The sequence below is a fragment of the Girardinichthys multiradiatus genome, chromosome 10 (genome assembly GCF_021462225.1).
Source record: "Girardinichthys multiradiatus isolate DD_20200921_A chromosome 10, DD_fGirMul_XY1, whole genome shotgun sequence".
NCBI lineage: Eukaryota > Metazoa > Chordata > Actinopteri > Cyprinodontiformes > Goodeidae > Girardinichthys > Girardinichthys multiradiatus.
In genome coordinates, this window is record NC_061803.1 from 1,614,812 (window position 1) to 1,640,230 (window position 25,419).

The window sequence follows — 25,419 nt, forward strand, 5'->3', positions numbered from 1 at the left end:
CTAAACCATCCATTGTATCTCTGGCTGGATGTTCAGGCTGGTTCTCCTGCTGGAAGATGAACCTCCACCCAGTCTCAGGTCTTCTGCAGCCTCTAACAGGTTTTCTTCCTGGATTGTCCTGGATTTAGCTCCATCCATCTTCCTTCAACTCTGACCAGCTTCACTGATCCTGTTGAAGAAAAGCATCCCCACAGCATGATGCTGCCACCACCAAATTGATGGTGTATTAAGGGTGATGAACACCCCACATTTAGCATGTAGGCCAAATGTTTTTGGTCTCACGTGAGCAGAGCATGTTCTCCCACATCTTTGTCTTCTACATGACTTAGGGAAATGGTGTCCAGAGTCAAGCCTCAAGGGCCGATGTCCTACATGTTTTAGATGTCACTCTGGGTCAACATTAGCAGGACTGTGAAGAACTTGCTGAGGAGATAATTTAGTCATTTAAACCAGCTATGTTGGAACATGGACGCATCTAAAACCTGCAGGACACCAGCTCCTAAAGACTGGAGTTGGAAATCCTTGACTTGTGCCAAACTGTAAATGTCACTTCTTTCAACATTGCCTTTCTTTGTGTCGCTTTATATAACGGTGTAATAGTTTATTAATGAATTTTTCCATCTGATCTCTGTGGCTCCTCCAGAGACACCATGGTCCTCATGGCTGCCTCTCTGATTAATGCTCTCCTTGTCCAGCCTGTCATTTCAGGTTGACCTCCATATCCTGGTAGGTCTCCAGGTGGTCCATGTACTCCATGTTCAGATGATGGATTGAACAGAGCTCTGGGAGATGTTCACAGTTTGGGATGTTGTTGTAGAACATAATCCTGCTATAAACTTCTCCACAACGTCCTCCCTGACCTCCATGCTGTGTTTATTGGTCTTCGTGAAGCTGGTTGTTCTCTAATGATCTCTAACAAACTTCTAAGGCCGGAAATTAAACAAATGGATTTAGCCTCAGATTAAATCACACACAGCTGGGCTCTGGCTACTGATTAGGTGACTTCTGCAGGCAGCTGTTTGCACTGGATTACATTCAGGGAAATCAGAGTAAAACGGGACTAACTACAGATGCAGGCCACACTTTTCATATTTTAATTTGCAAAAAAAAAAAAAAGAAACCATGTACCTCTCTTGTTTGACGTCACAAATAAGCTCTGCTTTGAGTTGGCGTCTCACATAAAATCCCAATAAAACACACTGATGGTTGAAGAGTAAGGCAATAAATAACAGAACCCACAATGCACTGGTCTCCATCTTTCTACACTGAGCAGTAGAACTGGACGTGTTACAGCTGGAGCTGGGTTGCTGTCACTGCCAGGAGGAAGACTCGCTGCTCGGTCAAAGTGTGACGCCCTCTAGAGGTGACATAGCAAAGCAACATTAAAAAAACAACCTCAGTTGCCATGGCAACAGCATCACAAAAAGACTGTACAACAGATTTGTTCTGCCTCTGGGACAAATAATGATCAATCTTTCTCTTAAATCAGAACAAATGTAGAATAGATCTGTGAGTTTGGATTAAACCGAACCTGTCGGTCCAAAGCCTCTGAGACTCTGCAAACAATATGATGTCAATGTGGCCGTCTGTCCAGACTTTTAAACTGCAGTGATCATCGTCTCACACTAAACAACAATCAGCTGCAGAACATCTAAGTCCCTGAATGAGGAGCTTCCACAGCTTCCATCAGAGCTGCTCTCCACAGCACAAAGAAGTTAGAGTATAAATGACTCTCGAGGGACAATAAAAAACTGTCCCGTTTTAATTCTGATGCACACCAGCCCCATGGTAAATTATATGAACCCTTCTTTTCCAGGATGGAACAATTATAAAGGGTCTACTTTCAATAATTTAAAAAAACGAAGAGTTTGGATTTGTTGGGAATTTTCTCCAATCTAGATATGATCATCATATCATGCATTCAGGCCAAAACATTTTTACACACCCCCAATAACATTTGGTGAAATTGTCCTACAGCAGAATACAGTGACGCCACAAGCGTTTTGTAGCCAACAACAAGCTTCTGGGAGAAGATTTGACCACAATTAAGATCAGAAGTAGCAGAGTTTGTTTAAATTGGTTGGTTTCCTGGCTTAAATTCGGCTTTTAGGCATAGACCATAAATGTTTAATAGGCCTGAGGTCCGAGTCATTTTATATGTTGGTGTTAGAACCATTAAACCTTTGAAAAACCCAGTTGTGTCCCATTTTCAACCATCTTGTCTGTTGATGTGAGGTTGACTTGAAGAATTTGAAGGTAGTCCCTGTCCTTCACTATCCTTTCCACTGAGAAATTAACCAGTACCGCAGGCGATAAAAATACCCTCAGTATGATGCTGCCACCACCATGCTTGTCAGGTGCAGCAATCTTAGGCTTAAAAACCCCACTTTGTCTCCTTTAAAAGTTCTTCTTGTTATTGTGGCCCAATAGTTTAAAAATATCTGGCTTTTCCATGTGGGCAGCTGCAAATGTCAGTCCGCCTTAAAGGTGCTGGTTTTGAAGCAAGGGGCTCCTAGTTCTAAAACCTACAGTAAAACAGCTTCCAATGATGAGACGGGTATGGCAACGTGTGAAGCTGAAATAAAGGAGATGTAATAACCCAAGGAGCTATGCATGACCTTCAGTCTCTTATTAAACATTTGAGCGATTATAATTAAACATTGGGGGAAAAAAGCTGAAAGTTTTGTTATTCTGAGCATAAAGGTGAGAAGTAATAAAACAGGCCTTTTGGGTTCAGTTGATCTTCTGTCTTGCCACTTTTTATTTAAACAGGTACATAAAAAAAAAAACAAAGACATAAAAGTGCCTGAAACAGCGAGACGTTCCAAATCTCCAGCTCAGACAGACTTGCAGAAGCAATAAAACAAAGCTAATAGTGATCTCTAAACATAAAACATGAAGAGATTTCAGCTCAAACCAACAAACCCAAAGCTCTTTGTGTCAATGTTTGTGGAAAGAGCTGAAGATAGCAGGAAGAAGATGTCAACAGTAAAACTGAATAACCAGCGAAGAGACATGCAGAGCTAAAGAAGAGCGACCTGAGGAGACCGTGTCCTACAAACACATGTCCACTCAGGGAAAGGACAGGAGGACACATCTTCATGCCAGCCATGCACCTTTATTTATTCAACCACCGCCACTCTTAAATTGGACATTATATAAGACCGAATTAATTTGAGGTGTGAAGAAACCCAATTAATTCTAAGTGAGAGGAAGCTAATAAAAGTGGGTATGTGTGTACAGTGTCGTGTGTGTGTGTGTGTGTGTGTGTGTGTGTGTGTGTGTGTGTGTGTGTGGACTTCACGCCAAGCTTGTTCAATTTTACCAACAAAATGGTGCGCTATATTAGGAAATTCATGGCGGCTACATGCTAGTCTGATCAATTTGATTCAACAGGCAAGGTCATCTTCTCGATGCCGTCTCAGGTTCATTTACTCATGTCTGGGCCTCAGCATGCTAGGGGGGGGGGGGGGGGGGGGGGGGGGGGGTGTTATGTCGTTATCCAGCTGACCTCAGTCTGGACCAGAACATCCAAAGCTTCACCTCGGGCTTCAATCAGCCAGAACAACTCTGCAGAACAAAGGCTAAAAACTGTTGCATACAGAGCAATGTCAATGTTTTCTCCAGGAGAGAGGGCAGTGAAGAGCTTTGTAGGAAATAAACCCTCATGGTCATGGTCTGGGGTAACTCCGGGGGAGCTGCAGAGATCCATAGCTTAGGCGGGAGAATCTATTGACAGAATGACCATTAGTCATGTACTCTACATAAGTTCAGTTTGCAGTTTGTCAGCCCATAGGGCCAAAAGATGCCAAGTCCCATGTATGTTGGAAAACTAACACTGCCTGAACACATCATCCCTGATGTGAAACACGGTGGTGACAAATCATGCTGTGGGAAGGTTTTTCTTCAGCAGGGACCGGGAAGCTAAAAACACACCCTAACCCAGTTAGAAGCTGCATGACAACAACCCTAAACGTGCAACCTGAGTTACAATGAACTGTTGTAGATCAGAGCACATTTATATGTAAGAATGGCTCAGTCAAAGTCCAGACCTAAATCCAACTCTTCACAGGCACCATCCATCCATTCTGAGTCTGGGCTATTTTGTAAAGACTAGGAAAACTGTTTGTAGAGATGTAAAACTGGTAGCAACAAACCCCCAACCTGCAGCTCTGACTGCAGTCAAAGGTGGTTCTACAACTTAATAGTTCTGTTGCTCTATCTTAAATTCTCAATATTACACATAGAAGTCTGTAGTTCAAAATTCGAAGGGGTTTGAATATTTTGCAAGGCCCGGCATATCCATTCACTGCGTACTGTATGTATACGTCAGCGTCCCCCCCTCTGGCAATCTAACCTGAACAGCAACTAATTAGTGTTGAAGCTGACAAACGGCTGACAATTTGCTCCAAGCTGAAACCCTTTCAGTGTGGAACCGTAAAAAAAATCTCTCCAAAACTCCTGACAACTCAACCAGTCAACGAAGAAGACTCCTGACAGGCTGCTGTGCAGAGCTCTAGGCTACGGCTCATCTACAAGCTTGATCCTTGGATGTGCAGCTCAGGCAGGGAGATCCCAGGGCGAGCCAATGATCAAACCAGAAGTGAATGTGCTGCAACGAGAATCCTAAAGGTTTGGGGCAACCGGAAGCATGTTTACAAATTAACCTGATTTTGCTGCATCCAGCATTCTGTACGGTATTTTTCTGCCCTGGAAGGTTCTGGTCTTTAGATCATCAGTTGTGCTGCAGAGCAATGAGTTGCATATTCACAGTATCAAGATGATGTTTAGAAAATGGTGCAACTTCAGGAGCAGTTTGTAGCAGACAGCCGGATACGTATTAAGGACGATGTGTCCTACAGCCCGCAACACTGAAGCAAATTGCAGTAAAACGTCATGAAGCATCTTATTTCTGCACAGGAGGTGAGCGAAGGTTTACTGGAGGATGTCTGAGCAAAGTTAAACAGGTAGACTACATTTCTCTAATTTTGTCTTGTTGAAACCACAAATTCAATCCTGGGATTTTATGTAAAAGACTAGCAGAAAGATGTAAGAATAATTGTAAAGTGGAAGAAAAATGTTTCAAAAATAAAAACCTGTAAAGTGTATCATGTAGTGGTTTTCAGCACCTTTAATAGTCAATAAAAACAGCTTTCACTGCAGATCCAGGTCCAGCTCCAGATCTCTGGACGCTTCTCCCCACCAGCCTCAAACACCTAGAGACTAAAATTATTGCCCATTTTTCTGTGCCAAACAGCTCAACCTCTGTCAAATTAGAAGAAGATCAGTTTTAAAGTCTTGCCACAAATTCTCAGGTGGATTTAGTTCTTCAGTCTGTGATCTAAACCATTCATCGTATCTCTGGCTGTATGTTCAGGGTGGTTCTCCTGCTGGAAAGTGAACCTCCACCTCAGTCTCAGGTCTTCTGCAGCCTCTAACAGGTTTTCTCCCAGGATTGTCCTGGATTTAGCACCATCCATCTTCCCATCATCTCTGACCAGCTTCTCTGTCTCTGATGAAGAAATGCATGCCCACAGCATGATGCTGCCACCACCATGTTACACAGTGGGGATGGTGTGTTCAGGGTGATGTGCAGTGCAGGTTATCTGCTGCAAACAGACACTTTGCATGGAGGCCAAAAAGTTCAATGTTCTTCAGCCTGTTTGCTGATTTTCAATGACTTCTTCCTGCTTTCTGTCAACAATGACTTGCTTCTCACATCTCTTCCATAAAGGCCAGATTTCTGGAGTGCATGGATAGCTGGTGTCATTTTAATAAATTCTACCACTTGAGCAGTGGATATTTGCAGCTACTCTATAGTTACCATGATTCTGAAAATATTTTTTCTTTGATTATAAAATTATGTTCTACTTTGTGTTGGTTTAGCAGAAAAATCCACAGAGGTCTGTGGTTGTAAAGTGGTTGTAAAGTGAAACCATGTGGAAAAGTCCATTTCCCGCTGCAGAAGTCTTAGAAATCACTGCCGTGTGAATTAAAAAAGGTAAATACAGACTATCTGAGTTTTAAAATCAGCAGGATGGAAAGAAACTACAGTATTAGGCAGGATAGCAGAGAGATAAACAGAAGGAGGGGTCCCTTGTACCTTGATCAAGTTCACATTAAAATCCTACTAGATGTTAAAGCTGTTGTTCTGACCCAGACAAGCACACATACACAGGTTTAGCAACACACTGAGATTTCAAATTATACTGAGGTCTTAATTGAATTGCACAGTTTTCTCATTTGTAAGGTGGAATGTTTTCTATTTTGCTGCTCTAAAAACATTTTTAGTCTCATCTCATCAATGAGAATGAAAAATGAAAAACAACTCATAGCACAGATTTGAACAAGGCTTCATCTGAACAAAAAGAACATTCACAACTTAATGATATTTTTGGAGTTCTTGCAGATTCAACCTGCTGGGTTCCCCCCTGTTATAAAAGGTCCGCTGTCAGTCATACATCAGCTGTTGCATGTTTAATTACTTGCACTAAGCTCTGAGCAGGTTGTGTGGAGGTGACTGATTTTCTGCTGTGGATGTTTTATGGATTCAAACATCTGGTCTCTGTGCTGACACAGAACGCTGAATTGTCACAAATCATTTTATCTCCTTAATTTCTCTCATTTTTAGTCAATTAGGATAAATAGTTAATCTCATCAAAGGTTTTTAAGCCTAAATAACAAGAAAGTGACTCATGTGAGTCTGAAATGTGTTACTGTCTGAAAAATAGCTGACTGGATGGTGACCCATTGTGACTGTAAAGACAGAATACTTAAGAGTTAACAAGTTGTGGTAACAACAACACTCTTTGGTGTGGAAGCTGTTGCTGACCGCAGAAGTTAGCAATTTTCTGTATGAGTGAGGTGTTTTTTAAATGGAAGCTAGAGGTCAGCTGTGGAGCACAAAGCTAGGAGCCGTCTGTCAGGCGCTGGAGATGTTCAAACCCATTAGAGTCAGAATCACCTTAAAACTGACTTCAACGGATAATATGAAGGCTGAACATGTGACACCAGTGCTGCTCTGTTTCAGTCTTCAAAGTTTGAGGAACATGCTGGGTTTGGAGATGTTGATAAGGTAAAGGTCTCGAAGGAACTCACACAGAAACTGAAGTCTTCCCTCAGTGATGCTAAGTGCTCTAATGATGCTAATATAACAAGCTAAACACAGTGTAAAATGCCAACTAGATAATTATTTTATCATTGTTTTAAAGCATTAATAAGACTGTTATGTGTCATATTATTTTAATCTGAGGCTTTTTAAACCTTATATAGCAGAAAAGAATGATTATTTTAATTATTTTAATTATTTCCTTCTATGTAAATCTGAAATGTGGTTACAGCCTGTTTAGAAGAACTTTAGTAGCTAATTAGTTCAAAACGTGCAAATTTGTTTAAAATCTGTTTGGAGTAAATTTAGACAGAACAGGAGGAGTTTTAGGACCTAAGAGTTAAAGAAGAACAAGCTCTAAGGCCTACAGAGACTCTTCGCTATGATGCAAATATGGAGATCTTCACACATTACAGTACATCTCACTGCAGTTAGCAATGGTGACCCAACAAAGACGTTGTGCTCGTGTTCAAAGGCTCCCACACTCAATCTCTAGGATAAGCTTCATCCTCCCTCCTCCCCTGTTCTCCTCTCTCATCTTAACAGAATCTCTCAGCGCTTTTTCCCCTCCTCTCCCTCAGTGTGATCTGATCAGAGCCGAGCCAAGCTGAGCTGGCCTGAATAAGAAAGGTTAAAAAAAAACAGCGTGACTTCAATCCTCGCCTCCCTGAAAAAGAAAAGGATACAGTGAAAAAACGGCAGAGCGAGGGCATCGACAGCACGGTCGTAGTCTAGCTGACCTAAAACCCAATAACCTTAATTAGATGGGACTGATGGGATGAATGTGACAGAGCTAAACAGCGACAAGAGGAGGGAGAGAATTTAAAACCTTAACAGGACAAGAGGAGAGGAAGAGGAGAGCTGATTTCGGAGCACTAAGAACTGCGACGGTCTTGATTTCTTTCTTTTCATCAGAAGCAGGCAAGCAACAAACGTCTCATTCTTACAGAACAATAAAATAATGATTGCCTACATGCTCGTTTTTCACTTGAAGCTTTAAACAGACATAGAAGCTGATCTGACCAATGCTGCTACTTCTCAACTAAACCTGAACTTGGAGACTAAATACAGCTACAGTTCCTTGAAAGCAACAATTAGGTTGAATCAGAAAGTAAGTCATGATGGACAAGCGGGAATCCCTCCTTTTAGCCCTGCCCGTGTCTTACACATGTTCACTACTCAGTAGGTGTGCCTCAAAAGCCTGAGCTCCAATGTGGGTCATGGTCCCATCAGGGTTGAGCTTTGAAACTCCTGAAGTTTGCAGACGACACCACTGTCATTGGTCTGATCCAGGACGGTGATGAGTCTGCATACAGACAGCAGGTGGATCAGTTGGTCCACTGGTGCAGTCAGAACTACCTGGAACTCAACCCACTCAAGACTGTGGAAATGGTGGTGGACTTTTGGAGAACACCAACCCATACACCCCCCTCACCATCCTCAACAACACTGTATCGGCCGTGGACCATTTCAGGTTCCTAGGAACCACCATCTCTGAGGACCTGAGATGGTCTTCACACATAGACACTGTTCGAAAGAAGGTCCAGCAGAGACTGTACTTCCTGAGGCAACTCAAGAAGTTCAACCTTCCACAGGAGCTGCTGGTCATCTTCTCCACTGCCATCATTCAATCTGTCCTGTCTTCATCCATCTCAGTGTGGTTTGGATCATCCACAAAACAGGACAGGTCCAGACTGCAATGAATAATCAGGACTGCAGAGAGAATAATCAGAGCTGACCTTCCCTCCATCCAGGACTTATACAGGTCAAGGGTCAAGAAAAGAGCTGCTAAAATCTCTGCAGACCCCACACACCCTGCACATAAACTGTTCAGAGCTTTACCTTCAGGTGGCGCTACAGAGCACTGTTCACTAAAACCAGCCGCCACAGAGACAGTTTCTTCCCCCAGACTGTTTCTCTGATGAACATTTAATAGAGAACAAAACAACAGCATACAGATGTTGCAAATGTACCTTTTTATTTATATATGTGTATATTGTAAATATGTATATTCTGTAATGCAAAAACAAACCCAAAGAGCAAAGTGTACCGGAGTCAAATTCCCTGTTTGTATGTACGAACTTGGCAATAAAGCTGATTCTGATTCTGAGCCAATTCTAGATCAAACCAGAGGGATTTTCCACTTGTTAACTACTAACTACTATATAAAGAATATTATTTATTTATCTCCATCTTATGGATTCAAGCACTAAAGGATTACGTTCACAGAACAATCCAAATCACCGGTTTATTTAGATATAAACCATCAAACGTGTTAATAAATGCAACTTAAACTATGTTTTATTAGCACAGAGGAAACAAAAGATATGCAGATATCACACCTGATATCATCATCGCAAGATTTTGTAATACTGGGCACCTCTGCATAGCAGCCATACTGGATACTAGACTCAGTTCTGCGACCTCTGACATTCCCAGTCTGAAATTCCACATTGTATTCTTATTGTATTTGTGATTGGTAATGTGGAAAATTTGACTCCTGAGTGCTGCAAAGCAAGTTTAACACAGAAAGTCGAGTCATATCAAGTTTAGAGAAAGTTGGGATTCCTCTCAGTTTTGTTCTGGTGTCACTTTTTAAAGCTGCTCTATAGAACGTTGCATTGAACACTTCCTCACATAAACGTTCTTCATGAGTTCAGGTAGAAAACAACGCTGTTTCTGTTTGGTACATGTGATACCGAACCGACAGGGATGTACCGGATATTTTCAGTTTGAATACATGGACCAGTACAACACTAACCATAATACACACATGTGGTTATATTTGCATTGAGAAGAAGCCTTCACCCCTTCACAAGTTGACAGTGAAGGAAAAAATATTAACAATTTAAAAGAGCCTGGCGGGCTAACTGTTAGCGGGCTAACTGTTAGCTTGTAGCCAGGCTAATTGTTGGGTTGGCCTGTTGTACGGATCGAGTGGACTAAGAAAGAAAACATTTGAAAGCAGCCTTTTTGATGTCTTGTAGAAAAAAAAAAAGTTGAAAGATTCCGATAGACTTTTGTTTTTGTACAAATAGTGAAAACAGTGCAAACACTATTACCAGCTAACCCTTACATGCTAACAATGCTAAAGTTTATGTCTGCTTCCTGTCTGTTTTAATAAGGACTATTTTGCAGTTTGTTTTTTATAAGACTGAAAGTTCAGACTAGAAATGATCAGATGTGGTTCTACATCTGATCATTTCTAGTTGAATATATTTTACACTTAGACTAACTTGACCTGGATGATTCAACACTGAACAAAGAATCTAAAGCACAGCTTCAGATTTATGAAACCTTAGTTTTTTTTGTAAAACACATAAAAAGGAGCAATCTTTAATGCATTTTAGCACAAGGACGAACTTCAAAGTGTACAATACAGATTTGTCATGTCCTGACATGAATGTTTTACAATGTTTGCAGATTTCTTTAAACCTAGTTTAGGATTTGTGAAACCTTTATTTGTTAATCTTGCATCTTCTCCTCTCAAGCATCATTACACCCTAACAGGTTCTTCCTCTAACATAAACCTGTTGTATGCACTAATCAAACCCTTTCTAACCCAATACATTTAATATTATAGTCCTTAACAGGAATAAAAATCACGAATGATAACTACAATGAGAGGGCAATTAAATTGGCCATGTCCCACACAATGTTGGACCAGAACTTTCTTCCTTCATATCACAATACTAGAGGTGGGTCTCCCATTTTGACAGTGACCACAAACACACAACCAAGGCAACAAAGAAGTGGCTAAAAATGAGAAGTCATGGAGTCGTCCAGCTGGTCTGCAGACCTCAGTCCTAAAACTACCTGTTGAAGGAGCTCAAGCTTTGACCAGGAGAAGAAGAAATCGACTTAGAAAGTTTCTGTAAAGATGAGTAAGTCTCTAAAAACCCTCTGAGATATGTGCAAACTTAGCAATATGCCTGCAAATAAAGGTTTCTTCAAGTAAGTTTAGTTTAGTTTGAAAACCAGCTCTTCTACTCTACTACATGGAGATTAATTTTCAGTGAAGCTCATTTAAGCATCATAACCTGGGCCAGAACTCAACCAGAACATGGCTTAAGCCTGAGTCTTTAGTTAACCCAAACTCAGCCTACATCTCTATCTGTGTGTCTGGCTCACTTCAGCAAAGCAGCTCTTCCTTAATAAGAAGAGACATGTCTGGCAGATAAAATCGAGAAGAAAGAGCGAGAGAAAGGACCAATATAGACATCACAAGCTGCGCTGTCCACTCTGAGGAGAGGTGGGAAAAAAGCCTCATACAAGGAGACGAGAAGCATAAAAATGAGCACATGAGCAGGGCAGATGGACCAATAGAAAAGAGTTTTTAGAAAAGGCTAAATCTGGCTCGTGGTACAGACGTCGCTTGCTGTCACTACAGCATCACTTAGTGAGCTCCAGGAGCTTTGTGTTAGTACAGTGGTAACACTGAATCTATACAGAGATAATAGAGATAAATGCTGTCTATCAGCTTTCATTCTGGAGTATGTAAGCCACATTATGATCAGAACTCCAGGAACTGAAGTCATGTTCTGGTGGTTGTTCTCAAACAGAAGTTTACCAATCAGGTGAAAGGAATGCCAAAACACTAAGGCTCAAGCTGAACACCAGCGTATCCATCCACAGTGAAGCCAGTAAGAACCACCTGCACCAAAATTAACATCTTCAAGCTCAGCTCAAAAGTCTTTTAGGGTTGGATGAGACAAAGTTGGACGAGTCAGGGTGAAGCTTTCAAACCAAGACACACTGCCAAGCACAGCGGTGGTGGCACCATGCTGGGAAGCTCACTCACTGTCTGTAACACTGTCTGAGATATTAACACTTGGACCCAACTGGGCCTTCCAACAGAACAATGATACCAAACACATACAGAACTGGTTCAGGAATGAATAAATCGGGCTAACATTACGATTCTGCAATGACCACAGCCTCAAGTTCATTGAAAAGGAATGGCTTATGCCTAAAAGACGGGCCGGTACCAGGATGAGAAACAAAATACATGAATTCTACCAACTCTGATAAGAAGAGATGCCAAAATTATACCAGAAGTCAGAGATGGGTACAATTAATATGAAACATGCTAAGGCACAATTATCCAAATAGTTGTGGGGTTGTATGTAAATACTTGAGCCAGTGTATTATTTGTATACATTTTATAAAAGAAAAAGTGAGAGTAAAACAAATCTTTTTTATAACGGATTAATCCTGAAATGTTGTTTCTAATCCATAAAACCTGCCTTTTATGTTACCAACAGGCGTAATGGGGTTAAAGTGACAGTATATACTGCTAATATAATTTCATTTAGAGAAATATTTAAAACTCTCCAACTGAATCATTCCCTTTAAATGCCTCATATAAAAGTAAAAAGTTCGGTTCGGTTCCTGTCTGATTAGTGGAAAAAAAACCACTAGAACCACTAAACCTTTAAAAGAACTAACTTTTAAAACCTGCAACTTTTAACAAAGTCAAATCAAACATACTTTTACCATCTTTCAGCCTGAATGAATCCAGTCATCATTTCCTCACGAGAACTAGGTGACTGCAACAGATCTGCACACATTGCAGCTCCCAGCAGGAACACTTGGGGTGATTTTACTGTGCTGCGGGTTTTCAGGGATTCATCTCAGAGTAAATAAATGCTCCACAGTTTACAACTAGAAAACATTGATGGAATTAATAAAACATGCCTTCAATATTAAAAACACAACAATGAGGACATCTTCGTCTGTATGTGGAGTCTTACCACACAACACAAATGATTCAGATGCTGCTTTATTCTGAAAAAGATTGCATGTATTATCCATCATTTTGGCTTTCTGAGGACCAAATTCACTAACAGTGAAGAACAAAGAAAACAGGCATACAAGCTTATAGTTTTGTACTTATTACAGCATCTCCTCTGAGTCTGGAGATGTTTAGGTTTTGCTCTTCTTCTTCTTCTTCATGTTGCTTATTGTTAATTAACAAGTTGTTGGATAAAGAGAACCTCTGATACCTGGGGAAGTTCTGACCTACATTTAATCTTCTTACTTTATCAGTACTCATGGATGTAAGAACAAAAACCACTAAAGATCTGGTCTGACTTCGCTGCACAGCAGAACCACTTCCAATATTTCTAAAGCATTTATTTGGATGCGATTCTGCTGAGGTCTGATCCAACCTTTAAGCTGCAGAGACGTTCTGTCAGGTGGAAACTGAGCTCCAGCGCTCTGAATCTAAACGTGCTTCAGTCACACTCCCATTAAAAAGAATTGGACTTGACTTTGAGCCCCCTCAACAGGACAGCCTTTCTCTTTGGATTATCCAAAGTTCTGGTTCCTCTCTGCTCGGCCCACAGGCTTTCTACAGGATTTAGACCAAATGTTTCAGGTCATTGGGGCTGCACGGTGGGGCAGTTGGTAGCACTGTTGCCTTGCAACAAGAAGGTCCTGGGTTCAAATCCCAGCCGGGCGTCTTTCTGCATGGAGTTTGCGTGTTCTCCCCGTGGGTTCTCACCGGGTACTCCGGCTTCCTCCCACAGTCCAAAGACATGCCTGTTAGGTTAAGTGGTCTCTCTAAATGGCCCTTAGGTGTATGAATGAGTGTGTGTGTGCATGGTTGTTTGTGTGTTGCACGGCGACGGACTGGTGACCTGTCCAGGGTGTAGCCTGCCTCTCACCCATAGACTGCTGGAGGTAGGCACCAGCTTCCCCGTGACCCACTATGGAAGAAGCGGTAGAAAATGACTGACTGTTTCGGATCATGGTCTTGATAGAGCCCAGCAGACTTAGAACCTCCTGGCCTTTCATGGTTCATGATACCATCCACCCTAAGGGCTCAGTTATAGTTGTACTTCGGGTTGTTGTGCAGGACTCCGCTGACAGCGCGAGCCTGAACAAGCGCTGTAGGCATTTTTACTTGAAGTTGCTGTTGCTGCAGTATTCTCTGAAAACACAGGGGGCAGTATGCTAGATAACAAGAGTAAAAGAGAGAAGAAGTGCTTTGTGTAACACCAGAAATGGCTTTATGATTCTGTTTCTTGCAAAGTTTCAGATTCATAAGAGTAAAACAATGAAGAAAATGTTTTTTGACCTCTTTGTAAAAGATCTAAAACTGTAACTAGATACAATTTCGGACTCTTAATATTAAAAAAACGTTAAACACTGTTAATGCATACAGTCTAACTCTGTATCTCACATTTCTCTTATCCTTTTTTGTTTGTTGTTTTTGTGTGAAGAAATGATTTATTTGTGCGTTTGCACCTTCAACTTCGTTCATTCTGAATGGAGCATGGCGCGGGCGCCCCAAGCCATGACCAGGTGGCGCGGCAGCATGCGGAGCCTTGGTGAAGGGGCGGTTATTAAGAACCTGTTGATTGTGTCACTGCTGGCGCGCACCCTCACGCCCTGTTCATTGTGTCAAGTATAAACCTAGCTTTACGAGGTTTGTAGGTCCTTTGGAGTAAGCTAACGTGCAGGTCGCACAGCGCATGCTCGCCGACCAGATACTAAGTGTGGAGCGGACCAACCCGGACTCCTTAGTTATCGTCATTGGCGACTTTAACAAAGGTAATCTCACCCACGAACTCCCCAAATACAGACAGTTTATAAAATGTCCGACCAGAGAGGACAACATTCTGGATCACTGTTACACCACCATCAGAGACGCTTATCACGCCGTCCCACGTGCTGCACTGGGCCAATCCGACCACATCATGGTCCACCTGATTCCTGCATACAGGCAGAAACTAAAGCTCTGCAAACCTGTTGTGAGGACGACAAGGAAGTGGAGCAGTGAGGCTGTGGAGAATCTCCAGGCGTGTTTAGGCTGTACAGACTGGGATGTGTTCAGGACTACTACCAACAGTCTGGACGAGTACACAGAGGCTGTGACTTCCTACATCAGCTTCTGTGAGGACAGCTGTGTACCATCATGCACCAGGGTGAGTTACAACAACGACAAACCCTGGTTCACAGCTAAACTCAGAAGGTTAAGACTGGATAAGGAAAAGGCCTTCAGGAGTGGGGACAAAGACGTATACAGAGAGGCTAAGTACAAGTTTGGCAAGGCAGTGAAAGAGGCCAAACGACTGTACTCTGAGAAGCTCCAAAACCAGTTCTCAGCCAACGACTCTGCGTCTGTCTGGAAGGGGCTCAAGCAAATCACCAACTACAAGCCGAAAGCCCCCCACTCCATCAACGACCGACGCCTCGCCAACGACCTGAACGAGTTCTACTGCCGCTTTGAAAGACAAAGGGACAGTCCTGCAACCATCTCCCACGACGCCCCCCAACAGCTGCAGCCACAATCCACCACCCCCATCTCTCCAACCTCAAGAGGGGCCTTGGCACCTCCAACCCCCACCCTGAAGTTCCCCCCCACCAGCCCCCTACCCACGCCGAGGACGGCTCTTTCCATCCAGGAGAGGGACGTCAACAAACTCTTCAGGAGACAGAACCCCCGGAAAGCTGCTGGTCCGGATTCTGTCTCACCAGCCAGCCTGAAGCACTGCGCTGATCAGCTGTCTCCAGTCTTCACAGACATTTTTAACACCTCACTGGAGACATGTCATGTGCCAGCCTGCTTCAAGTCCTCCACCATCGTCCCTGTTCCCAAGAAGCCAAGGACCACAGGGCTTAATGACTTCAGACCCGTCGCCCTGACCTCTGTGGTGATGAAGTCCTTTGAGCGCCTTGTGCTCTCACACCTAAAAGACAGCACCGACCCCCTCCTTGACCCCCTGCAGTTTGCCTACAGAGCCAACAGGTCTGTAGATGATGCAGTCAACCTAGCCCTTCACTTCATCCTCCGGCACCTGGACTCCACAGGAACCTACGCCAGGATCCTGTTTGTGGATTTCAGCTCTGCCTTCAACACCATCGTCCCAGTTCTGCTACAGGAGAAGCTCTCCCAGCTGAGTGTGCCCGACTCCACCTGCAGGTGGATCACTGACTTCCTGTCTGACAGGAAGCAGCGCGTGAGGCTGGGGAAGCACGTCTCTGACTCCCTGACCATCAGCACCGGTTCCCCCCAAGGCTGTGTTCTCTCTCCTCTGCTCTTCTCCCTGTACACCAACAGCTGCACCTCCAGTCACCAGTCTGTCAAGCTTCTGAAGTTTGCGGACGACACCACCCTGATCGGACTCATCTCGGATGGTGACGAGTCTGCGTACAGATGGGAGGTGGACCATCTGTTGGACTGGTGCAGCCAGAACAACCTTGAGCTCAACGCTCTAAAGACAGTGGAGATGGTTGTGAACTTCAGGCAGAACCCAGCCCCACCTGCCCCCATCACCCTCTGTGACTCCACAATTGACACTGTGGAATCTTTCCGCTTCCTGGGAACCATCATCTCCCAGGATCTCAAGTGGGAGCCAAACATCAGCTCCCTCATCAAGAAAGCCCAGCAGAGGATGTTCTTCCTGCGGCAGCTGAAGAAATTCAACCTGCCAAAGACTATGATGGTGCACTTCTACACAGCCATCATTGAGTCCATCCTCACCTCCTCCATCACCATCTGGTACGCCGCTGCTACAGCCAAGGATAAGGGCAGGCTGCAGCGTGTCATTCGGTCTGCTGAGAAGGTGATTGGCTGCAGTCTACTGTCGCTCCAGGAACTGTACACCTCCAGGACCCTGAAGCGGGCAGGGAAGATTCTGGCTGATCCCTCCCACCCTGGTCACAGACTCTTTGAGACTCTCCCCTCTGGCAGGAGGCTGCGGTCCATCCGGACCAAAACCTCACGCCACAAGAATAGTTTTTTCCCATCTGCCACCAGCCTGGTTAACAAAGCCCGGAAACCACCCTGACACCCTCCCTTTCCCCCACACCCCCCCTTTTTTTGCTGACAGGACACCTGTAACCTGTAACTCTATGAGTTACATTAACGCTCAGCTTGGACTCCTGCTTTACTTGCACAATGATCACCTGCACTGTTGTATTGCTCTGGCATCTTATACTGCTCTATATTTACTCTCACTCACTTAAAACTGTGCACATATATTTATATTATATTGTAGATATGTTTATACTGTTTCATTTGTATTGTATTGCACCGACTACGCCAAAACAAATTCCTTGTATGTCCAAAAACGTACTTGGCAATAAAGCTTTTCTGATTCTGATTCGGAGTAGAAAAACAGGCCCACAGCATCACAGATCCTCTTCCATGGTTAACAGTGGACACAAGGGGTTCTTCAACATATTCATCCTTTGTTTCAAGTCAAACTCACCTGAAGTGTTTGTTGCAGTAAAGCTCAAGCTTAGCCTCCATGTTTAGCCAACAAGTGACCTAAAGACGCCACTCTGCTGCAGTTCTCCAACAGAGAGCTGTTCAGGGTCAGCTTCACACAAGCATTTATGATACTTCAGTCTTTTTTCAGCCTGAACTTTACCTCCCAACACTGGCCCATTGACACACAACATGCAGAAACCTGGGGGGGGGGGGGGGGGGGGTGCTTCGGGCCAGACTAACAGAACTTGATCAGCTTATAATATTTTATGCTGATTTTTTAAGCAGCTAGAGGAGGCCAATAAGTTGGGATTTAGGTTAAGAAGAGTAAAATAAAGTCAGGTGTGTTAAAGACTCTGCAGGGAACGAGTCACCATGGCCGTATCTTAACTACTTTTCTTCACAGATTTATACAGGTACATAAAACAAATTGACACTATTTTGAATAAATTTCTGAAACACCAACTTCATGAGTGAAGAATGCATCACCTTCATTCTTTTTGTCCCATCTAGCAGCTGCAGAAAGGAAGGAAAAAGAACCGAAAAGTCTAAACTTTTGAACCTCCACTTTCCGGCTGCAGATGCAACCCTCTCCACTTGATAACAAAACGCAATTAAATGTGAGCGGTGAGATGGCGTTGAGTGTGGGTCCGCTGCTGGCTGATAAATTCACTGAAGTGGTTCAGTGCTGTATACTTTTTAGCTTGACACCAGCAGCCTGTGGGCACTGATAAGAGGAGGTGTTACATCACTACCTGCTCAACCTTTTCTTATCAGCACAGACTCGCAGATCAGTGTCACAAATTTGAGCTTTTTTCTCTCAAATCCCAGCTGTCATGTTTGTTAAATTAAATAAAGAGATCTCAAGTTTTCATCTCTGCATCACTTCAGGATGCAAAGTAAATTTAAGTGTTCCTCCTTCACTAGCAGCCCTTTAAATGAGGAGCTGGTTAGTTTTAAGGGGGGTTTCAATATACTTACTTACTCCAAGCTTCAACTGGGAGTGGATCGAGTCCGAGTGTAAAAATTCACAAATATTTTTCACATAATCAAGGTTTCATTAAGGAGCCCAGAAATAAGAGCAAAACGCTGAATTTACAGCCATTAAACATTGATTTAAATAAGAGTTTAAAGAGAAAATAATTGAAGTAAATTGATCTGGAAATTAGTTAAAGTAGTGATTGATTTTTTTTTATCTTTACAGTTTATCTGCAATCATTCATATCTTCAGAGTCATAAAGGAAGTCTGTCATCACCAGGACAGATGTTCTTATTCCCAATTTGTCAGGAAAAAATCAACCAATAGATAAAAGAACTACACCAGGTCCAGGACCTGAACCCGAACCTAAGCCAGAGCTCGGGTTTAGGCTCCTGAAGCTGGATCTAAACCTGAGCCTAAACCTGGGTCTGAACCTGAGTCTGAGTCTGAACCTGAACCTGGGGTATGAGAGTAAATGTGGTTCAGATGTTTCAAACAGGCTGGACCACAGAACCAATCCAGCTTTCTTCAACAGCAGCAGAAAACACAACATAAAATAATGACCACGTAACACACGTTGAACTCGGATTGCCAACTTTCAGAAATTAAAAAGGGGGCGGAGCTTATGATGCTATTTAAATCTTTCCATAAAAGCTGGTCCATTTACACATCTCCATTACTCAGACGTCACATGTTGTCTTGTGAATGAGGCCCCAATACCAATAAAGCGGGCTTCATTAGGACAAGGTCTTTGGTCTGCATCATCCATGATAAAGCCTCACCTTCAAGCAAGGCCTTAGGAATGCTGTCAGCTATTAGTTAATATTACTATCTGCTAAAAGGCTCAAGGTAAATAAGGTTTCTGTACATACAGCAGATAAAGATCACAGGACACCTGGAGATTTGCCTCAAATGTAAACACATTCAAAGTCAATATAATGGATCAGCAACATTAAATTAAAACCTCTGTAGGTCACAAACACAGCCAGGCGTCGGGGCCCAGTCCAATATTTATTTGTCTCTCCCTGGTCTGGATGCATCTAACAAGGCTTGATGTGACATTTTGTGAAATCAATAACTTATGTTAGAGAGCTGAGACAGAACTGATAACAGCAGCTTATGCAAATCTCTGAGGTTCTGAGTCCTCCTAACCCACGGGTCCCTGCAGCCTGATTTCTACAGTCTTCCTCTGTACGTCTGAATATTAAACTCGCTCCTAATCAACAGTAGTAATGAAAACATCGTGCATCTGCAGCCTGAGCTACACCTTCCGTCTATTCGCTCCTCTCTTGTTCGCCGTTTTACAATATTCCGGCAAGACGACTCATTACCCGATTGGAGCGAGGAAAGAAATCTGTGCTCTGCATGACGGGATAATTTGTCTGAAGCCGCCGAGGCCCGGTCAGTGCCGCAGCTCCGTCCAGAACCCCTTCCGCCCAACCCGCTGAGAAAGACTAAACAAGACCGACAGCCGAGCAAATGAACAAATAAATAAATAAACAGCATAAAAAATGCAGGCATGTGCATAAATAAATGAAAAAGGCCGAGTTATTTCTTATCAAAGAAAAATGAAATTATACATTAATTATTCATGCATCTTCACGCCTCAAACACACTCACACCAATCAGAACGCTCAATTACCAGGAGGTTCGCCGCACTGGTCGATCCAGGAGGAAACAAGTCTAATTATGACCCACACAGCAGGCAGGATTAAGGCTCGGTCCAATCAGAGAGCCTTCTTGTCTAATGCTCCAGCAGAAATAACCAGCTTAAGGAGTTTCTCCTCAGACTCTTATTGGGTTTAAATCAATGAAGCTTTAGGAAGTTCACTTTATTCCGGTTATTTTTTCAGAAGAAGCAGCCTAAAAAACCTTCCTCTGCACAGCAGCTTTTATCGTTCTGTCTGTCAGTGTAAAACCTCACCTTCCTGTCTTCACCCGCAGGTACAGCACCTCACTAAAGCATCCATGGACCTTTTCGCATCATATCAAGTTACAAACACCAACTTAAATGTTTTTTTATTGGAGTTAAGTGATAGACCAGCACAAAGTAGGGCACAGCTGTGGGACGAATTCATGGTTTTAATGTTTGCTTATTTTTGCAAATAAACATCTAGAAATTCTGTCATGCATTCATATTTAGTCTTTTGCCAGATGTTGCTACCACCTTTGAACATCTAGAAACTAAACTTTTAAATCATCCTTTCCAAAATAGCTCATAGATATCTGATATAAACCATCCATTGTATCTCTGGCTGGATGTTCAGGCTGATTCTCCTGCTGGAAGGTGAACTTCCACCCGGTCTCAGGTTTTCTTTCAGGATTGTCCTGGATTTAGCTCCATCCATCTTCCTATCAACTCTGACCAGCTTCCCTGTCCTTGGTGAAGAGCAACATCCCCACATCATGATGCAGGCACCACCATGTTTCATTGTGAGGATGCTTCAGGGTGATGAGCAGTGTTGGTTTTTAGCCACACTTGGAAGTGTGCATGTAGGCCAAAAAGTTCAATTGCACACTCATTGAGATCCCAGAGAGCATCTCAGGTGATTTCTGAAGGTAAGTTGTTGCACGAGATTTTATTTAGGAGTAACAAAGTTAAGGGGACTCAATACAAATGTACGCCACATATTGCAAATTGTCATTTATTAGGGTAAAAGGTGTAAAATAAAATCCAAATAACACAAAGTTTGTGGTTGGAACAAAATGTGGAAAAGTTAAAGGGGTGTGAATACTTCTGTCCATCATTGCTCTGAAAGGAAATGACCCAAACCCTGAGAGACTGCCTAAGTTCTTCTTTATCAAACAGACATTATCCAGTTCTGGCTCTGGTAGACGATCCAAAGAGTAAAAGGCAGATGGAAGATCAGCTAAATAAACTTCTGAATGAAGAATGAACCTCACATTTAATGCAAGAAGAGACCAGGTTAGTGTGGTTAGATTTAGAGAACAGCTGTGATAGAGTAGAAGATGCAAATATAAAACAATGTCTGCGGTTCTCCTTATTTTGATTTATTGCTTTGCAGACAGCAGCAATAGTGTTCAGTTCTGTACTAATGGACGTTCAAAAGGGAAGGACAGCATAAATTTACTGCTAGGGATGTTTAATGAATCTAATCATACTAACAGGGTTGTCATAGTGATTAGTCGATTAAACTGCAATAACTAACTGCCAATACAAAAGCAGAGGCATACGTATGAACTACTGTCACTCTTTGTTTGGACTAGGACAAATCATGCTCAGGTCATGTTCTAATGGTATTGCTTGATGAGACATTAGCACTGTTAATTACAATGTTCATGAGGAATCAGAATCTGCAGGAATCAGAACATCAAAGCTTTAAACAAAACGGGTCCTGGATCAACGTGGACTGAAAGGCCACTCAGAGAGGAAGAAGCCATTACTCCAAAGGCAACACAAAAAGCAGATTACAGTCTGTCAATGTCATCAGGGATGAAAGTTTCACTTTGGAGACATGTCCTGTGGTCTGATGACACAAAAATGTGTTTGGACATAATGACCATCGTTACATTTGCAGGAAACAGGAGGAAGTGTGCAAGAACATCACGAAGTATAGGAGTGGCTGCATCATGATGTGGGGGCATTTTGCTGCAGGAGCAACTGGTGCACTTCACATAATAGAGAGCATCTCAAAGAAAGTAAATTATGTGGAAACATCTCAAGACATCAACCAGGAAGTAAACATTTGGGGACAAATGGGTCTTCTAGATGAGTGTTTATCAACCCTGGACCTCAAGGCACACTGCCCTGCATAATTTAGATGTTTCCCCGCTTTAACACACCTGATTCAGATGATTGCACTTCTGCAAAAGCCTGTTAATCAGCCATCAATTGAAATCAGATGTGCTGAACCAAGGAAACATCTAAATTATGCAGGACAGTGTGCCTTGAGGAGCACGGTTGAAAAACACTGTTCTAGATGTCCTGCAAGCATACCTCCAAATTAATCCAAAGTGGCTGAAGCAGAACAAAGTCAATGTTCTGGAGTGTCTATCACAAAATCCTGATCTCAGAGCTCTAAAGGTGTGTGTGAGCAAGGTGAGCAAGAAACCTGACCCAGTTACAGCGGTTCTGACAGAAGGAATGGGCCAAAATTCCAGCAAACTGATGTGAGAAGCTTGAGGAAGGTAACCCAGAATGCTCGGCCCAAGTCCTTCAGTTTAAAAAGTAATTCTACCAAATACTGAAAAAACATTTTCGCTCCTGTTCTTTTATAATTTAATTAACCCTAAATGACCTGAAACGGTTAAAGTTTAGTCTAATTGAATGTCGGGTAAACATCTGGTTTCAACTGAACATCCTGAAGAAGAAAAACACAAACCTCAATGAGTTTCCGTTCATAGCTGGCGGCGAGCTCCTCAACGTCCCCGATGAACTTGTTCTGCAGCGAAGGAGCCTGCTCTTCATTTGAGCGCGACATGGACAACACTGCAGGACAAAGAGACAGAGACAGGACAAGTTAGGTCCATCAGAACATACCCCAGCATGCTCAGCATGTTTCATCAAACTGAAGGTTGCAACCAGTGGTAGAGGTGGAGTTTACCTCTGTCGTAGCCCACTGGCTGTTATTTGAAACATTTTGCTCCAGTCTGCAGATTATTAGCCAAAAAAGATCTGTGTTTCATCCATATTTTAATTATGTCAGACTGACAGAGACATGAGCGCTGTAGCTAATCCCTCAGAAACTCCTGTAAGCTTGCTCCCTGTCGCTCTCTTGTTCAGTAAAGGAAGCTGGAGCGCTCACAGGAAAACTCGCCACTGCTCTGTCAAAATGATAAACTGTCTCCATTTTACCCTAGCTGTTTGCTGAAACTTTCTGTTCAGATGGAGTTTCCAGGTTCGTTTCTCGGCTGTCGCTTGATAACAGGCTGAAGTCATGACACTGCAGCCAGATGATGAGCTTAGAAGCATCAATTCATCTACTTGCCTTCATTAGTAACGGCAGAACCTCCATTTCTTCATTTTTAAAGGTGGGTAAGATGGATTGTTTTTCGCACAGCAAAAGCAAATGAACGACCACACAAAAACAACACAGGACAGACAGGCTGAGGTTGAAGGGAATGAAATAAAGTCAGCATGTCCAGGGGCTCTGAGGAGCTCAAATAAGCCTGCTGTGATGGTTCTTCAGGAAGAAGTCTTTACAGCTGGACCGTGATACCGGACTGTAGTAAACCTACAGATGCAATAATATATGCAGAATGTTCTACTGGTTCTGTCTGTTGATAAAAACCTTTGAATCCGTTAGATGAAGCAGTGTGCTGCTAGTAATAAAAACACTGCTGCTTTAAATCTGATTCATCAACTAAATATGTTTTCATCCAGCTTAATGGATGAAATATGATGTAAATAATAAATATAAATAAATGATGCTGGAGGCTGGGATCAAATACTGCTGCACCCCCCCACTGAGAATTAGCTTTATGGGTAATATTCAAAAATGTTCAGATGTTTGAAATGAAATAATTATTCAACCCCTAAAGAGTATTCTTTGTAAGAGCCCACATGTGTGAATCAGGTGTGGTCTCAGGTGAGTCCGACCCAACCAACCCAGGGCGTCATTAGCCTCATCAGGTGCGTTTGAGGTAGAACTCCTCAGAAACCTGGACTCTTCAAAGTGACATGGCTAAGGCGATAGAACTGTCCAAAACGTTCCTTGTGCACAGGACAAGAAAAAGGATCCAAAAAGGCAGCAGAGGTTCTAAATGTTCTACCAGATCCAGCTGGAACAGTTAAAGGAACAGATGCTGCGCCACCTGGTGGCAGAAAGAGGAAGCACTGAGCAGAAGGTCAAATACTTGTGACTGACTGCAAAGACCTGCAGGAGGTGTCTGCTGAACAGTGAAGGGATCCATGTCTGAACTCCAACACTGACCCGATTAAAGACATGAACCCATAGTGGAGGAGGCTGGATTTCTAGCCAGAGCTAATTTACAACCCCTCCCCTGGCTGAGCTGTTGAGAAACAGAAACACAAAGCGCTCTAAAAGACTCTGAATGTGGTAAAATAATTACAGCTGATCATTTTCTTCACCATAAAGATAAAAAACACCTCAGAAAATAATGTGAGTAGAAGGTGTTCGATGAACGGCAACGACTGTATGTAACTGGATACAAAACCTGGATTAGCTTTTAATGTTCAGTTCAAAACATAAAGACAACAAAGACATAAAGACATAAAGATGCAAACTGGCAAAAACGACTTTCTCCCTGCTCTCACTTTTTCCATGCAGTTGGATTCATGCATCTGCCGCATTTAATGCTGTAGATAATGAAAAACAAACAGGACACGAACAAAGAAAGGTAGATGTGGGACAGAGGCGAGCCAGAGAGGGAGGGGACCACACAGATGTTCTGGGCGCTGTGAGAACAAGCAAACAGCTGGTCTGAAATAACAGGACTAAGCGAGCCAGAAACCCAGCAGCTGCATGAATGTGTCCCACAGGGCTGGAAAGGTGCAAGAAATTCAAAACTGATACTAAAATGCAGGAAGATCTTTTTTTAAGGTGAGAAGCATTGATAGTCCTAACCAAAAGATTTAGAAGAACCATCAGGACAACTTCAACTAGAAAAATACATTTAATCAGGATATTCTGATCATCAAATACACAAGCTGGTTATAATAGACAGATAGATATATAATAGATAGATATAATAGATAATTTAGAGACATTGAAAATATTACAGAGTAAAGTGGTGCCTTACTAAATCAAAATATGTTTCTTATTTTAAACAGAGGCCAAACATAAAGACCCGGAATCAGATCCAGTTCCTTTAAAAACAGGTGTTTCCTTTAAATTATACACACAGATATACCATAGTGTTGGTCTCTCTCTGTGAAGGACCCGTTCAACTGAGACCCTTTTCTCATTTGGACAGACAAGAGTCTGGAAGCCAAAGCAGAGTGCACCTCAGTCCATAAAAACGCCATTCAAAGGGTTCAATTTGAATGCAGTGTTTAGTCCACAACACAATGTCCATGCAAGACAAAGTCTGAAGCTCAAATTTAAGATGGGAGGAGGAGGAAGTCAAGAGAAATGCCGTCTGGGAGTCGAAGCTTGGAGACGTAACAAACCGGCACCCGGCAAAGAGACC

The 25,419-nt window shown here is 42.7% G+C and overlaps 1 protein-coding gene across 2 annotated transcripts in view; it reads right to left on the reverse strand.

Moving 5' to 3' along the window:
* Window positions 1–25,419, reverse strand: part of snx29 (sorting nexin 29) — a 152,323-nt gene that overhangs the window by 55,563 nt on the left and 71,341 nt on the right. For both annotated transcript variants that reach the window (XM_047377283.1, XM_047377284.1), the window contains exon 15: window positions 22,650–22,756. In XM_047377283.1, coding sequence (XP_047233239.1) covers window positions 22,650–22,756 — 107 coding nt within the window. The remainder of the gene's footprint in view (window positions 1–22,649; window positions 22,757–25,419) is intronic.